General features: G+C 38.2%; 2 protein-coding genes across 6 annotated transcripts in view; both read right to left on the reverse strand.

Annotated features, from left to right (window-relative positions):
- The window catches only part of LOC128467684 (putative neural-cadherin 2), a 267,631-nt gene that overhangs the window by 47,280 nt on the left and 203,070 nt on the right, over positions 1–17,281 (reverse strand). The gene's annotated exons all lie outside the window — the stretch shown is intronic.
- CNIH2 (cornichon family AMPA receptor auxiliary protein 2) overlaps positions 1–17,281 on the reverse strand; it is a 44,556-nt gene that overhangs the window by 15,467 nt on the left and 11,808 nt on the right. For 4 of the 5 annotated variants that reach the window (XM_053449366.1, XM_053449364.1, XM_053449365.1 and 1 more), the window contains exons 2-3: positions 2,936–3,004; positions 2,396–2,443 (exon numbers count right to left, since the gene is read on the reverse strand). In XM_053449366.1, coding sequence (XP_053305341.1) covers positions 2,396–2,443; positions 2,936–3,004 — 117 coding nt within the window. The remainder of the gene's footprint in view (positions 1–2,395; positions 2,444–2,935; positions 3,005–17,281) is intronic. The other variant, XM_053449367.1, reaches the window with a different exon arrangement.

Consider the following 17,281-nt stretch of genomic DNA (forward strand, 5'->3'; position numbering starts at 1 on the left):
CCTTACCTTTAAACCTTACATCTAACACTATCACTTTCCACTAACAGCATACCGACAGTATCCTTACACTTGCTCCTAACCCCTAACCTAGTTGCTATATATAATCACTAAACTCTTTTATTAATTATTTATTTAAGAAGAAAAAAAATTGCCTCCACACCCAACGAAGTGAGATCAATCATCAGTGTCCTAATCAGTCAACAGACAGTATTTCGTAATATCTTGCAAGGGGAAGCATTGGCATACTGTTAGTGGATAGCAAAAGTATTAAGTATGGTTAGATGTGACCTAAAGGGACAATAATCAGTGATCAAACAGCAATTTGTTAGCTTAAAAAATGACATGAATTTTGTAAAATAAAATAATCTGTAAACAGCACTTGCAGGTAACAGATTTAGGCCAATGGCATTGATGGTGAGACTAATCAATAATCTGTAACCTAAAGTTCATTAATCAGTGAACAGATAATAAAAAATGAAAAAAACTAATGTAATGTAAAAAGAATAATAAAATATTTATTTTTATTTATAATGCCTTATACCTCCCTATATGCCACTCTGCCCCATAATATGCCTTTTAACCCCCTAAATGCCAGAGTGGCATATAGGGGTATAAGGCAATTCTGGAGGCAGAGTGGCACATAGGGGGTCAAAAGGCATATCATGGGGCACAGTGGCATATAGAGGGTTAAAAGGCATATCATGGGGCACAGCGGCATTTAGAGGGTTAAAAGGCATATCATGGGGCACAGTGGCATATAGGGGGTTAAAAGGCATATCATGGGGCACAGCGGCATTTAGAGGGTTAAAAGGCATATCATGGGGCACAGCGGCATTTAGAGGGTTAAAAGGCATATCATGGGGCACAGTGGCATATAGGGGGTATAAGGCATTTCTGGGGCAGAGTGGCAAGCCTGGGGGCAGATGTGCATAACTGGGGGGGCAGGTTGAAAAAAAAGGAAATAAAAACAAAATATTTTTCTCAAGCATAGCTTTTATTAAAAAAAAATGTTCACATAGTTTACACGAATTAACATTTACTGGTAAAACTTGTTTCCTATAAGGTCATCTTATATTCAGGCTTTTTCTTTTTTTCATAAATTAATATTCAGATTTTGGGGGGTTGTCTTATAATCAGGGTCGTCTTATAATCGAGCAAATACGGCGTTTCTGTTTTGTTTATTTTAACTTTATCAATGTTGGTGCTCTATAGGAACACAACATTGATTTTCACTATCCCCTCCAGTCTCCATGACAGCAATTGTCCAGCCTGGTAAGTGTGTAAATCTGATTTAACTGCAGAGGAATCTCTAGAAGGGGCCAAGCTCCCCTGACATATGTGCCCCCAACTATATGATATCATTCAGTACCTTAAGTAGCCTGCTTTGTGAGGCTGTATCAAACCTGCTGTGATGGAGCTTGCAGTCATACAAAGCAGTGCATATACGACATCACTCTCTACCTTTGTGTACCTTAGGGGAGGCTTCTGTGATAGGCAGAATACGTTCACTGTGAGCCAATCAGAGCGGTACTTACGGGCTTATTCACCAGGGGCATACAAGGCAGAAAGGGCTGGAAAGAAGCAGCTTTGGTGATCAGAAGACAGATGACCTTCTTCTTGCCCCCATGAACAAGACATAAGTGGCTATGGTCATACATACTGTATATACATACATACACACACAATCCTACATTATTTATAAATCATGGGAGAAACAGTCTTGTTTTCCTTTTCTTGATCTGCATGATTATTCTTTTCCATTAATGTATCTTCCATGTTATTACTGACTGTAATTAAATGGTTTATGTTGTTCTCTGGCTGTAAATTCTTATTCTTTCCAATTGTAACTTCTAATTCTAAGCTGTGTCCTAATGTTAAGCGACTGATTGTTGTTGATTGATAAAAAGGTAGGTGATTAGAAATGAAAGCAATTATACCATCACAGAACAAAGCACAAGCGAGAGATGTTTTTATTAGAATGCTAAAAGCTATGATGGTGAGTCACATTAAGTAGTTAAAAAAAGAGAGGGTGATTGGATAAATAAAAAAAAGGAAAAGAGAAAAAAGTGAAACTCCCCCCTCCACCATTTTTGTATATAGCCCCAAGTGCCCCCACCCTAAATATGATACCTGGTGATGCCATGGCTATATAACGCATCACTGTATTAAAACACAACAGGGCCTACATGAGCATTGCAAAATAAATATAAATCTCTTTAGCCTTTTATTCTGACATTCAAAATAATTTATGATTCCCTCCATAAAACAAGTTAGACAACAATGGCATAAGATAATAAACAATGACGGAAACAACATAACATTATGCATTCTGCACACACAAGAAAACAACTGTACAAGGTAGCACATACAGTTACGTAAATGTTGTGTTGCTGACCTTTCTGAGCAAGCAGCAAATCCGCTCCACGTTCTTAACCCTCTCTCTCTGGAGAATAGTTGAGAGAGGGAGGAGACAATATAGAAAATGGAAGAGTGGAATAGTTAGAGGGGAGGATAGATAACCAGATAAAAGGAGGAAAGAATGACACAAATAGCATAACATGAAGGAAGATGGAAAAAGCAGAGAACAGAGGAAGATTCATATAATATAATATAATATAAACACATTTCCAGAAGAGAAGAATAACAACTTAAAACATAAAGTATCATATTAAAAAGAGTTAGATATCAAAATAAAGTGATATGGAGAATAATCTCTAGAAGACAAAGTGAAGCATAGTGAAAAAAGGGTTGGAAGACTCAGAGTAGGGGTTAAAATGAGGTGGCACAACACAATAAATAATATTGAATGAAGAGGGGCGGAAAGGGAACAGTAAAAGTTAAATAAAGAATGAGATAAAGAAAGGGAGGTACATTATAAAGAAAGGCGACCAAGTTCTCTGTCCTACTCCATCCCAGAGGAGATACAAACACTCACCGCTCTAGAGGGATTTCCCTGTTCAATGGGATTTTTAAAGTCTGTCCGAAGTTCATCAAAAGCAATGATCTGCAAAGAGAGAGATGTACAATTATGTGTACAGTAATGGGGATCAGAGCGCATTTTTCCTCTTAGGTTTAGTGACAACCATACAAATACTTTTTAGAGGGAAACATGTATATTATCGTATTTGCTCGATTATAAGATGAGGTTTTTTTCAGAGCAAATGTTCTGAAAAATACCCCTCGTCTTATAATCGGTGTCGTCTTATAATCAGACCTCAAATAGGTCTGACTATGAGAAGACTAAGATCCAGATCCCCCGCAGCTGCACATATAATAGTTTCTTTATGAATTTGGACACATACCATTTATTGCATCTTCTCATCAATACACACTCTACAATTAATTGATACTTGATTCACACAAGCATTTGCACTTTAAAACACTGACATTGGAACATAGAGGAACCATCTTTCCAGGACTCAGAGGCACTTGGGATCCACTGGATTCACATCAAGAACTTCACCAAAGACCACTACAACTCCAAGAAAATACATCAGATATGCTTGATATATCCATCTAAATGTGAGTGCACCCAATTACTGCGAATATACTAGTTTTGAAAGATATCATCCTATGGTAGATATATTTCTTTTCTTCTATGTCCGTGGGGTTGAGGAATTGACACACACACCAAGGAGTTGGCTTTTGGAGGCTTAAAAGGCTCATACATATTGTGAGTGCAACTATTAAAGTTTTGTCCTGAAGTTCCAGAGTGTCTTACTTTATTACACTATCTTTTCGTATTTGATGTTATATATACACAAAGATTAATTACAAGCGATTCCTTTTGTAATCATGCTAAATAAAAACCAACAACATATTCCATATTCCACCAAGTATGCCAATCTTTTTTGCACCTCCGCTTTTCAAGGATATAACTCACATAATAATCATGCTGGATTAGGGTGATGGGATTTGTAGTCCAAGTCACTGTCTGTTTTTATTTAATCAATATTTTTTTTAAATAAAAATATTTGTATTAAGAGCATAAAGTTTTCGAGTAGGGACACCTATGACGATACACAATCTCTGCGTGGTCAAAGGGATGACGATTTTACCAGCATACCAGACAGCTAATCTCACAATAGATCAGATGGCAGCATGCCGCCACTTTAGTTCCCCTCCCCACTTTTGCATCTGTTACCATGGTAGCAGGCAGCCATAATGTATGCACTAATGGGATATTAATTTTATCTATTTAGTGGAAAGCGTAAACTGCTAACGTTTTACACATTCAACAGGGACATCCCCGTAAGTAGGTAAGATTTGTAGAACCCTGGAGTGCCACCCTGTATAGGATCCACTTTGCCAACCATGTATCACAAACATGGTTGGTCGTGAAAGGGTTAATTTCACTATTATTATTATTATGTAAATAGTATTGTCTATTTGTGTCTACATTTTCACAGTAGGACAAAATGGGAAGAATAGATGTAATAGCCGGTCTAATCTCCAAGTCTTACTGGGGATGTCCTCAGCCAAGCTGATGATTTCTAGGATACATTAAGGCCCAAACATATCGAGCTTTCTTTCATGCAATCCATAGTACAATCACCCAATCTTAGTCTTACTCTTCCTTTAAAGACTAGCTACCATATGCATTGTCTTGTCATTGCTATAAACTGGTGGACCCTTTTACAAGAAAAATATACACTCTACACTACAAATTCTTCACCTACAATGGTCCCTTTGGACCATTGGATCATTGGCTTTTCACTGCAAAGATCTGAGAACTGGCTTATTGAACAGACAAGGAAGAACTAACTACATGGAGCTACAGTATCTCACAAAAGTGAGTACACCCATCGCATTTTTGTAAATATTTTATCATATCTTCATGTGACAACACTGAAGAAATGACACTCTGCTACAATGTAAAGTAGTGAGTGTACAGCCTGTATAACAGTGTACATTTGCTGTTCCCTTAAAAATAACTCAACACACAGCCATTCATGTCTAAACCTTGGCAACAAAAGTGAGTACACTTTAAGTAAGTGTTAACATATATTGTGATGTCACTTCCCTCTATAATATGTTTTCGTATGCTACCTTCAAGCCTACTAGTTTAAACATTTGCACACTTGGAATCTTGGACTACTGAAAAATTGCCTTCATTTCACCAACGTTAAAGGCAGAGCCATGTTCAGCAGCGTCCCCCTCCCTCTGCTCAGCTAAGTGTTTCTGTATGAAACCCTCTGCACAGCCACTTACTCTGGACATTGACTTGATGGCCTATTAGCTTGCTTAGAAGCATTTTGTCTTATTAGCACTATATGATTGTAGAATGCTTTCATACACTTATGACCACTAAATAGGTTTAGCGAACTCCTTTGGAAAAAAGAGGGATGCAAGACTTTTGGTACCAAAGAATGCATTTTTGTCCAAAACAGTGGCAGTTGTGTAATGGACTGTGTAACTGCCAAAGGACATTGCTGTAATTATGGTCTTCAATTCTTCTACTCTTCTTGAGTATTGTTCAGGTCCCCTTGATTATGCTTTTCAGGTCCCTGAATAAAATGAATTTAAATTGAATGGCCCTTTAAAACACATACAAATCTCTTTGTAGAAATGTGTGATTATTTCCGGGAACATTTTTCTTGGCTTTTATTATTAAACCCATTTAAATTAATTATCGACGGCTTCAGTAGGAATCCGAAATAAACAAAATAATAAAAAGTAATTATTCCCTACATAAAGATAATCACAAAGTGGCGTCTATGACAGCCTGAGAGATTCATGCAAGGGCAGAAATCGGTACATTTTCCTTCTTAAAAAGGAATTCAAATTATCAGACCTAACAACCATGAGAATGCAGGGCATGAATCTATCAGCCATGATAAATGAAAATGTATTTATTTAATTAGCCTTGCATGACTTTTCAGCTAAATAACTTTGCAATTCTTATGCAGGGCAAGTGGAAGTGGCTATGGAAGAGATATATTGTGCTCACAATTGAGGTTTGTTCATTCATCATGGCTGTTTAGAAACATAATATGTTAAAGGGGGGCAATGTCCATTTTGTATTCTCTTCCCTTGCATTTTAGATTTGTCTCTCACATGTAACCAGGTATCAAACCATGCTTTTAAAATAGAACTATATATTTTCTTTCCTTTGTAACATTAACATTTCAAGAACTCTTCCAAGAACAAGTTGGTAATCAGTATGTATAATTTAAACATTAATATTGTAGCACTAAATATAATATATACTCAATGAAGTCTCGTTACTTAATAAAGTGATGCAGAGAAACCAATACAGTGTGTTGTGAGACGCCTGCCCAAAAGCTGGCAATCTATCTACAGGATCTTTGCATTACAATGAGAAAAGAACAAGGCTACCTCACACAGAGAACAAAGTGGTATAGAGCATTGTACAAATGATGTACATTCAATATATATAGAAAAAATATTTTCTATATTCTCTATAGACTGGTAGAATGTTAAACCTGTCAATGTAAACACGCAAATTTCAATTAATATAATATAATATTTGCTGTGAGGTTTGAACAACATCCAAAAGGTGCGGTATATGTTTTTACCCTTAATACGTGTAGCAAATATCGACCCCCTATTAATTTAAGGGAAAAGATATTAAGTAGTTAAATATCAGCAAACTGCAATGCTGTTGAAGCTTCCACAGACATACATTTGAGCAACCTATTTAAAGACAAATGAATGCAAAAGTTTGTTGACGACATTAATACCACGTGGTCCCAATTATATCACTCAAGTGAAGTTATTTTCTATTGGTTTCTAGGTAGCCTTTTTAGAAGTTGCAGTGTAGATTCTACAATCGAAAACTTGTTTTAATTAATAGATGCATAATCTTAAAGCTTTTCAAAAATAAAGTAGTATCTTACATATCCATTAGGAATCTTCAGTTTGTCCCCTTCAGGATCATACACTCAAATTAAAATAAAGTTTGCGAACCATACATAAAATTAATGTTCAAATAAAGAACAAATAAAATGTGCTGCGGTCCAATATGCAACGCATTTCACCCGTTCAGAGCTTCGACCGGGCATGATATCTTCCTATTATTACATAAATTGCAATATATATATATATATATATATATATAAATATAATTTAAATAATTTTACTTAAATATCCATAGATTTAATTTATGAAAAGATAGCAAAAAAGATATATATATATATATATATATATACTAATAAATAATAAAAATATATAATTTGTATTTTCTCTTTTAAATAATACTTCAATTAAAGAAAATTAAATTAAAAAAATATATATAAACAGGAACATAGACCTCTATTTATTCCCTTGCACTTTATTTTAAATGCTGTCAGACCAGTTAGCAAAGAAATCATAGATCTGTAGGATCATCACAGATCTTTGAATCTTCAGTCACACACAGTAATAATTTTTGTCAAGGATATCTTTCTAAGTTGAATTTTCCTATCCATACTACTACTATTGCTAAATCTACTAGAATAATATAAGTATATGAAAAAATGGAATGCGATGTTACTCTTATCCCTACAAGATGGATGATTGTGATTGCAACTATCTTTATCTATCAAATGCAACGGTGCTGCAAACTTTTGCTAATTTAATAAGCTTAGTTATTGTTATAAGTCACCAACTGCTGCCTGTGGCCACCTATTTAATATGCAGGTTTGGTACATTTAAAAGCCGCAAGGAATTGACTGAACCTATTATACTCTTGTGCATTTTTTTTTCGTTTATTTGTGCGTTTCTTGTAGAAAAGATAAAAAGAGGAAAAAATATGTGGATGAGAGAATAATACATTTGTTGCAAGGAATTTACAGAGAAAGTTAAAGGAGTGGAAAACTGTGAGGGGTTTCAGGTAAATTTAGGAATTTAGGCAGAGGAAACAGTGAAATATATACACTGTTGAATATGATGAGTGCTATAATCAACTAATGATAATAATGTAATGAAGGCAAAGGCCATAAACTGAGGGTTTAGGACTCAGAAAATACCAAGAAAGAAATGAGGCAGAGTGCCAGGCCACTCTGCCCCAGTTATGCACATCTGCCACCCAGATATGCCCCTTATATGCCACTCTGCCTCCCTAATGTGCTTCCCACATATGCCTTATACACCCATATATGCCACTCTGCCTCCCTGACATGCATTTTAACCCCCTATTTGCCACTCCCCCCCTCAGATATGCCTTTAACCCCTATATTCCACCCTGCCTCCCTGATATGCCTTGTAACCCCCTTTATGCCACTCTGCCTCCAGAAAACCATTGACCCCCCCCATGCCATTCTTAACCCCCCATGCCACTCTTAACCTCTCCCCTGACTTATCAGAGCATCCCTTTACTTGTGACCCGTGCTTCAGACTCCCTGGTGTCTAGTGGGGCAGCCGGTGGAGGTCTGAGCGATGTAGACCTCTGCTGCTGGTGGCCAGTACTTCCGCCGGGGCTTCTATGACGTAGTGCTGGCATCACATGACCTTCCGGTGCTCCACCATAGAGGCCCCAGCGGAAGTGCTGGCAGCAGCAGCGGAGGTTGCCTGTGCGCATCCCACAAACGTTCACCGACTGCGGGATGTGCACAGACAACCTCCACTGCTGCCAGCACTTCTATGGTGGAGCACTGGAAGGTCATGTGATGCCGGCGCTCCATCAAAGAAGCCCCCAGAGGAAGTGCCGGCAGCAGCAGAAGCTGCCATAGAGGAGGATCCAGGTCCCCTGCAGTCTTAGTCTTGTAGTCAGACCTCTATTTGAGGTCTGATTAGAAGATGACCTTGAATATAAGACGAAAGGTATTTTTCAGAGCATTTGCTCTGAAAAAAACTTGTCTTATAATTGAGCAAATACGGTACTTTCCTTAGTCCCTGACCTTATCTAATATTTAGCTTAGCCTTATGCCTAAACCATGCTTGCTTAAACTAATTCACTGCATTAACATCTACAACTTTCCTGATGTTACTTTTAAACCTAAGACTCTTGTTGTGGTAGTATTTCTCATTTGAAATAAACTTTCTTCCTTTATGATGTTGACTCCCTTTAAAAAGTATTTAAATGTTTCTATCATACCCCCCCGTCACGTCATTTTTGCAGGCTATATATGTTAAGATCCTTTAACCTTTCCTGCTAAGTTTTATCCTGTAAGACATGGACCATTTTAGTAGCCCTTCTCTGCACTTTCTCCAACATATCTATATCCTTCTGGAGATACGGTCTCCAGTACTGTACACAATACTCCAAGTGAGGTCTCACCAGTGCTCTGTTCACCGGCATGAGCACTTCCCTCTTTCTACTGCTAATACCTCTCTCTATACAACCAAGCATTCTACTAGCATTTCCTGCTGCTCTACTACATTGTCTACCTTCCTTTTAATCCTCTGAAATAATCACCCCTAAATTCCTTTCTTCACATGTTGAGGTTAGGACAGTATCAAATATTCTATACCCCGCCCTGGGGCTTCTATGCCCTATATGCATTATTTAGCATTTATCCACAATAAATGCCAGTTTACACAGCTCTGACCATCTTTCCAGTTTACCTAAATCGTTTGCCATTTGGCTTCTCCCTCCAGGAACATCAACCCCGTTGCAAATTTTTGTGTCATCAGCAAAAAGACATATCTTTCCATCAAGACCTTCTGCAATATCACTAATAAAAATATTAAAGAAAATGGGTCCAAGTACAGATCCCTTAGGTACCCCACTGGTAACAAGACCTTGCTTCCGAATATACTCCAGTGTCTATAACCCTCTGTTTTCTGTCACTCAGCCACTGCCTAATCTATTCAACAACATTGGGATCTAAACTCAGAGATTGTAGTTTATTGATAAATCTTCTATGTACGACAGTGTCAAAAGCCTTACTGAAATCCAGATACGCAATATCTACTGCACCACCTTGATCAATTACTTTAGTCACCCAATCAAAAAAATCAATAAGATTAGTTTGGCATGATCTTCCTGAGATAAACCCATGTTTTTGATCTTGAAACCCATGTGACTTCAGACTTTCAGCAATCCTATCCTTTAACAGTTTCCATTCATTTCCCCACTACAGATGTCAGACTTACTGGTCTGTAGTTGCCCGACTCCTCCCTACTGCATTTAGTGTGAATAAGCATTTGCTAATTTCCAATCATCTGGGACGACTCCCGTTAACAATGATTTGTTAAATAAATTAGTTAACGGTCTTTAGTTTTTAATCTTACCACTCCTTGTTTTACTTTCCTTTTCTCATTTATATATCTAAAAAATGTTTTATCTCCCTTGTTTACTGACAGGACAATTCTCTTTACTGCGTGTGATTTAGCAGCTCTTATAATTTGCTTTGCTTCTTTTTGCTTAATCTTATAGATCTGTCTATAGTGTTCCCCACTTTGGTTTTTTTTTGTATTTACTAAAGGCTTACCTTATTTTTTTACTATTTTGGCCACTTGGTATCACAGTACTTGTCCAGGGGGCTGTAAATCACATCTACACGAGTTACTGTACTTTTACCAAATTGTAGTGTAACCCAAACTGACTCTATTTTCTCCTCACCAACTTGTGTTAGGTTATATTTTATGCTATTTTTCACATATAGGGCCACCCTTCCCCCTTTCTTGACCTTTCTGTCTTTTCTATATAAAGAGTATCCCGGTATTGCTATGTCCCAGTCATTTTTCTCTCGTTATACCATGTCTCAGTAACAGCCACTAAATCAACATTCTTAGTTGCCACTACTGTTACAAGTTCATTGATCTTATTCCCTAAACTGCGAGCATTTGTAGACATGACCTTTATCTTATCATTTAACAGACATACTGCAAGCGCTTTCTGTCCTTGTTTTGCAGCTGCAAAATATATGCTTTTCCCTATTATCTGTACAAACCAAGCCCCCAGATCCACCCACCTGGTAACTAACAAAAGCACCTTCACTTTCTATACTGTCTAGCCTGATATTTATTCCATCTCCCCTAATTCCTAGTTTAAAATCTCCTTAATCCAGATTATCAGTTCAACTAGAAAGGCAAAACAGTTTATTGTGTAGCTAGCGCTGCAAATTTAAGTTTGATTTTGTGAAACAAGCTCTGTTTTAATAAACATATTCAAATTTTATGTTTGAAACAGAAAGGTTTGGTATTTGTAGTGTATTTGTGAGGTCAGGCACTGATGTTGGATGAGAAGGCTTGACTCGTAGTTGGCCTTCCAAAAAATCCCAAAGGTGTTATGCAGGAACAGGACAAGTCCTTTTCCCAAACTGATGACACAAAATTAACATTACCTTTCACTGGGACTAAAGAGCCTAGCCCAAACCCACAAAAAACCCCAGATTGTTATCCCTCCTCCACCAAACTTTATAGTAGGCCCCATGCATTCTGGTAATTAGCATTCTTCAGGTAACCACTGTCACAGTAACCCTCTAAGGCTGAGGAAAACATGGGGGTCTCCTCTGCCGGAAACAGACTCCCATAAACTAGCCGGCTATGGGAGGCTCCATAAGCCAGGAAACACTCAATGGAACCCCAGTGATGCCCGCGGCAATCTTTAGGACCGGGGTTTACCCAGCCACGGCTATGGAACTCTGGCCCGGCTACCGCATGGACTATTCCCAGGGAAGTTTCCGATGCTGACGCTCAGGGTCCCGGCATCGGATCACGTCACTTTTTGGATCATAACATCTTCGGGCCCTGAGCTCTCCATTGGTACACCAAGATTGACAGCGCTCCTTCGGAATCACCACGAAATAGTGGCCATAGAACTGTATAGAGGCGCCGGGCTGTCTGGTTGATGGGATTAAACCCCTAACCCTATCATGTTTGGTGTATAAATATCTACGCAGTTCTGCTTTAACCCTACGCTAAGTCTCGGCTAGTGCTTGGGGGAATACGAAGGGAATTAAGCTTTCAGTGGCAATGATCTCTACGGCGGAGCTACTCAGTCCGAGTACGGGTCTCCGTCACAACCACCAAACCAGATTCATCTATCAGACTTCCAGATGAAGAATTATTCATCACTCTCAATAACCTATTTCTACTGCACAGTCCAGGGTGGCTTTACACCACTGCTTGGCATTGTGCATAGTAATCTCGGCCATTAAAAGCAAATTCTTGATGCTCTCTTACATTGATCTGGGCAGATTGAGGAGGGCAGAAATTTTACAAACTGACTTGTGGCAAAAGTGGCATCCTATGGCATTGCCACATTTAGTTACAGAGCTCTTCAGTATGACCCATTCTACTGCCAATTTTTGTATATGGAGATGGCATGTCCATGCGCTTGATTTTCTATACCTGTTGTGGTGTTTAAACCAAATATAAAAATATATCTCACAAAGGTTCATCTACATTCAAAGGTATTTATTATAAGGTAACAACACAGCAAACACATTTATCTCCTATATACACGCATAGCCAAACCCCACAGGACAACAACCCCCTTTTATCTCTCTCTCTATACATATAACAATTCCCTTCAACACAAATTGATTTCACCCGATATTAAGCCTCCAGATCCGATAATAGCTCACTGCTGGGAGCTGACTCTTACCACATCCACCATGGAGGAAAAGGAAAAGGAACTGAACGAGTCCATGTGTGGCATTATATTATATACCCTTCATTTGACATCACATCCTGTTTCACTTCCTTTAGTGAACTGTGGGAGGGAAGGATTCTAAGAACGCCCACCTTAGCCTATTCCCTTTGTTTATGAGGACAAGACAAGTTACCACACCTGTTATCAATGGATCTGGCTGAAGCAAATAAAACTCAATAATAATAGAATATTGAAATTTAGTTATGCCGAGAAAGATAGGAATTGCTTTGTTAAACATATTATAATGAAATTAAAAATGCTACTTATTAAAATACAAATATAAATAATTTCAAGGGTAATTGAAAATGCATAGATTATGAATGGATATTTTTCAGAGCTCTATTGTATGGATATTTTTTATGAAAAACCTTATGAGCAGTACAGCATTATTCATGATGTGCTACAAAAAATGTGAACATTCAAACTGACAAGAGTGTGCAGAATGTTACCATGGGAACTACAATTAGAATTTGCTCTGATCAATGTAACTGCTTGAAAAGAACAGACTTATATGGGAGAGGAACCAGCATGTAGCGTGTTGAAGGGATACTAAATATATAACACATAATTGTATACTATATTTCTTATGGAGCAGTGTTCTGTAGTAACATTTATTTATTGGTGTTACAGTTTAGTCTGTTTATTTGTCCATTAGATACTACATATTATTTACAGAAGATTCTGGGCTATTGTAACAATAGGGTAGTGAAAACTAAATAAAATTAACAATATACAAAATGGACAAAAACCACACATTAAGACATATTGGTACAGAGAGAAAAGAGGGCCATACCATTGCATTCTTAAAATCTATTAGGCAGTTGAAGATGTATGAGACAAAAAGTGAGGGAATGCTTGGGTGAGGATAATTTGATAATAGCGAAGGTTATGTGAAGAGTCAGTGTCAAAGAGATTGATGGAGAGAGGTTGGGTTTTCAGATTTGCTGTCTTTCAGAATGCAGGCTATGGATATTAAAAAGGCAGGTGGTTCTTAGTTGAAATTTAGAATAAGTAGGGGAGAATCATGGTGACAGGAAACCATTTCCTGGTGTCCAAGGTTTCCCAAGACAAGAGGGTAAAAATCTGGCACCCCATCCTTTCCTATTAGAGCCTATTAGTGGTGAAGCCAATGCTGTGAGGCACCTAGCAGGGTCACGTAAGAATTTGCAGAATGTTAGCATGTGTTACTGTAATGTGTTAGAGTGTGTATATTAGTGTATGGCAATGCTCTTCATGGCAACTATAAGTCACTTCTGGGCACCCGGGAAGCTGCCACCCTAATTGGTTACAGGGAATGCTGAGGCACTCGTGTTATGTGACCTCGCGGTGGTAGAGAGGCAGCAGTAAGCAGCTTTCACATAATCCTAGTCACAAGGTAAGGTTACCTCTCCACACGGTAAAACCACACGGTAAGAGAGAGGAAGAGGCAGGGTGAGCAAGGTATGTATGTGTATGTGTGTACTAATTTATACGGTGATTACATATTTCAGCACTAACATATTTGGCTGCACAACATATTAGAGACTGTAAACTCTTTACTTTATTATAAGGACCAGGGAGGGCCCTTTCTGAACAATTTTGAACTGACAGAAACAAGAGGTCACAGGGGTTGCACCAGGCCCCTAGAGGCACGGGCCTCTTCGCAGTTGCAGTCTTAGTTATGCCACTGGCTCGATAAAGAGTTGTTTTATTAATATTATTATTTATTGTTTTATATAGTGCCATCAAATTCCTTAGCGCAGTACAATGTGTGGACAGGACAAAACGAGTAGTATGTAACATAACAATTTGACTTACAGAGACAACAGGTGAGGAGGGCCCTGCTCAAATGAGCTTCCAATCTACAATTAAGTTACTGACGCAGTGCAGATGCAAACAGTCCCACGGTTTGCACCTGCAATAGCAGGAGAAACCCTAGAAATTGTGTTAGGCAGGATACATGTTGACCCTCGTGCTGTTAGGAATGTTAGAAGCAGAATAGCCTGAGTATGGAAATGATATACACCTCATATTATATACCTTTTATACATCATAACTATGGTGGTAACAACATACTGTTGTTCCATTTCTACTAATGTATTTATCAATTATCACCAAAAGAGTACTTTTGATTGATGAATGCATCTTTCCTAAGTGACATGAAAGTAAGTGTAATTGAGAAATTTAATGTAGAAAAAGTAAATCTATGCACTTGTAGAGGAAAGCATGGCAAATATGTGCTTTATAGCTTATTAATAGGAAAATATATGTATAAAGATCTGATATTATGCCATAATCTGGCACACAGCAGAAAAGCCGCTGCAGGTAGGATACAAGTATATACTGTAAGAAAGGCGTTTAGAGATTGGTGACAACTGGGTTTCTTTACTCTAGAAAAGAAGTGCCTATAGTTGATAAGATAACCATCTACACATATCACACATATGCAGGTTATATATTTTGAACCAGAAAGTAAAGATCAGGAATTGAAAATTATTTTATGAGGTCAATGGCTTTAAAACCTCTTGAAAGGGTTAACACAGGCATGCATGTCTATAACTACATTTAGCATGGGCAATACCAATCCAGAGAAACTGCAGCTGCCTCTTTTTTGCATTTTACTGGATCAATAAATTTATTTTGAAAATTGTGTACTTGATGTACTAGAGTATTTTTCAAACTATTTAACTATATAAATGCACATAATTTATGAAAATATTAATCTTGTTTTCATTGTAATTATATTCAATTAATGCAGGTGTCTACTTTCTAGCGTACTGATGCTAAGCTACACAGTAACAAGGGTTAATTTGATATTATGTGCCTTTGATTTCAGTGTACAGTTTAGCGATTTTAATTTTGTGTCCACTAAAAGTCTAATTTACCACTTCGGAAAATGCTTTTATAATTGCTCTGTTCTAGATTTTGTGCTGATTCAAGGTATGAATGATCCTGAGGGAGGCAGCCACAGTTTCTCTTATGTGAAGGACATTGCTAGTTAACACTTGCATTGGCGATTCTGCCAGACTTATGAACCAATGTTATCTGATAGCAACATACAATAACAATTATTTTAGCTGTGCTTGCAGTTAATAACACTATTAGCAAATGCTGACAAACAGAATAGTTGTAAAACAACAATTTTACATTTGTCAAGAGCATATATTAGCATTTTATAAAGCAGATCATCTAGGCTACCTTAGGCTACTTCCTTTTTGGAAACAACTCATACAGCAAGTGGTCTGGTTTTAAAGAAGGTAGGTAATTGACCTTTAAGTTTTTATTTTGTGGCCATGGCTTACCATGGGTGATCCTGCATTGGAGTCGTCCTTGCCCAAGTGTTGAAATCAGAAAAGCTGCAGACCAAAGAAGGTCAAACTGAATAAAAGAGAAGATGGGAACCACCAGGAGTGACTTCTCAGCAGGGCCACCCAGGACCATGGGGATCAAGCATAGATGCCCTCCTATGTGAGCCCAGAAGAGGGCCCTCATCCCAATGACGTATCCAGGCAAGACAAAGGGTCAGCAGGAATCATAGAATTCAGATATCTACTCCTCCACATATCTTCGTTGCTCAGTCATCCCTGGTTGGTGGTCGCAGCCTACTAGGAGTGCTGCCTGGGCCTCCCATGGCAGTCCTACGCCTACTAAACAGCTGTGCAGAATCTGAGGCCTTTGGATAAATTGTCCATCTCTAGAAGCGGTTCAGGCCCACAGGGCACAGTGTTGCTGGTTCACAGTTTTTGGCCAATGTTATGTCCTTATTATGAGGCTTTAAGTTTGCTTCTGGATTGGGTTGTTATGGATGTTACAGATTTGTAATGATTTATTTGCCGATTTGTTTGTTGGTCATGTGGGCTGTGATGTTGCACTTTGGGGTGCCGTTGGTCCCAGACTAAACTAAGATTAGCTTCAGACAAGATGTTTTGTTTGTTGCTCAAAGTTGAATTGTTTGATCTTCAGGACATTCTAGGTCAAGTTCAGGCTGCTAAGTTAAGCTTTGCATGCTTTATTATGCCTGTGGGCTGCACCTTCTATCAGCGCATAGCCATGGATATGGCTGGGATGTGGGAACCCCCCAATTTATTTGCCTCAACAAGCACCATAGGCATGACATGGAGGAACTGGTGTCTAATGAGTAACTGAATTTGTGGATTTATGCATCCACGTATACCTATTTTAAAAATACCTGGTTTGTGAATATGTGGCTGAACGAGTGGGTTGATAAAGTTTTACAAGGAATTATGCACTATTGTTCTATCCATCGATTTGTGCAATTTGGAAATAAAAGAACTACATTCCCCTACAACAATATAAGCTGGATACAGACTATGAGTAATATTTTGCCATCTTTTCCCCCTTGTACTGTGGCCATTGTGGCATTTATCCTTATTTGTCTGTGTTTGAATCTGTTTGGGTTGTCCATGTCCCTGGGATTGATAACAATATTGCAAATGCTCTGTCTTGACTGTTTTGGGAGCTAGTTCTGGAGGCAGACCCCAGGAGCACGGACACATACCAGAGTGGCTCTAGAGGCAGAGAAAGTGACAGGCAATGTCCTTGATTGGCCTTTTCACGGTCCCAGTGACCCAAGTGGCTTTTTCTCAGGTTTGGTATTGATTGGAGGAATTTTTGGTTCCGTTTGGGAACCTGGGTGAGGTAATAGTGCTATTATGGTTCATTTGGTCATTAAATAGAAAAATTGTCTGCTTTGGCTTTTTATTATTATTTACTAAACACTTCCTGGTTATACTGCAG

Source organism: Spea bombifrons, chromosome 10, assembly GCF_027358695.1.
Source record: "Spea bombifrons isolate aSpeBom1 chromosome 10, aSpeBom1.2.pri, whole genome shotgun sequence".
NCBI classification, from domain to species: domain Eukaryota; kingdom Metazoa; phylum Chordata; class Amphibia; order Anura; family Pelobatidae; genus Spea; species Spea bombifrons.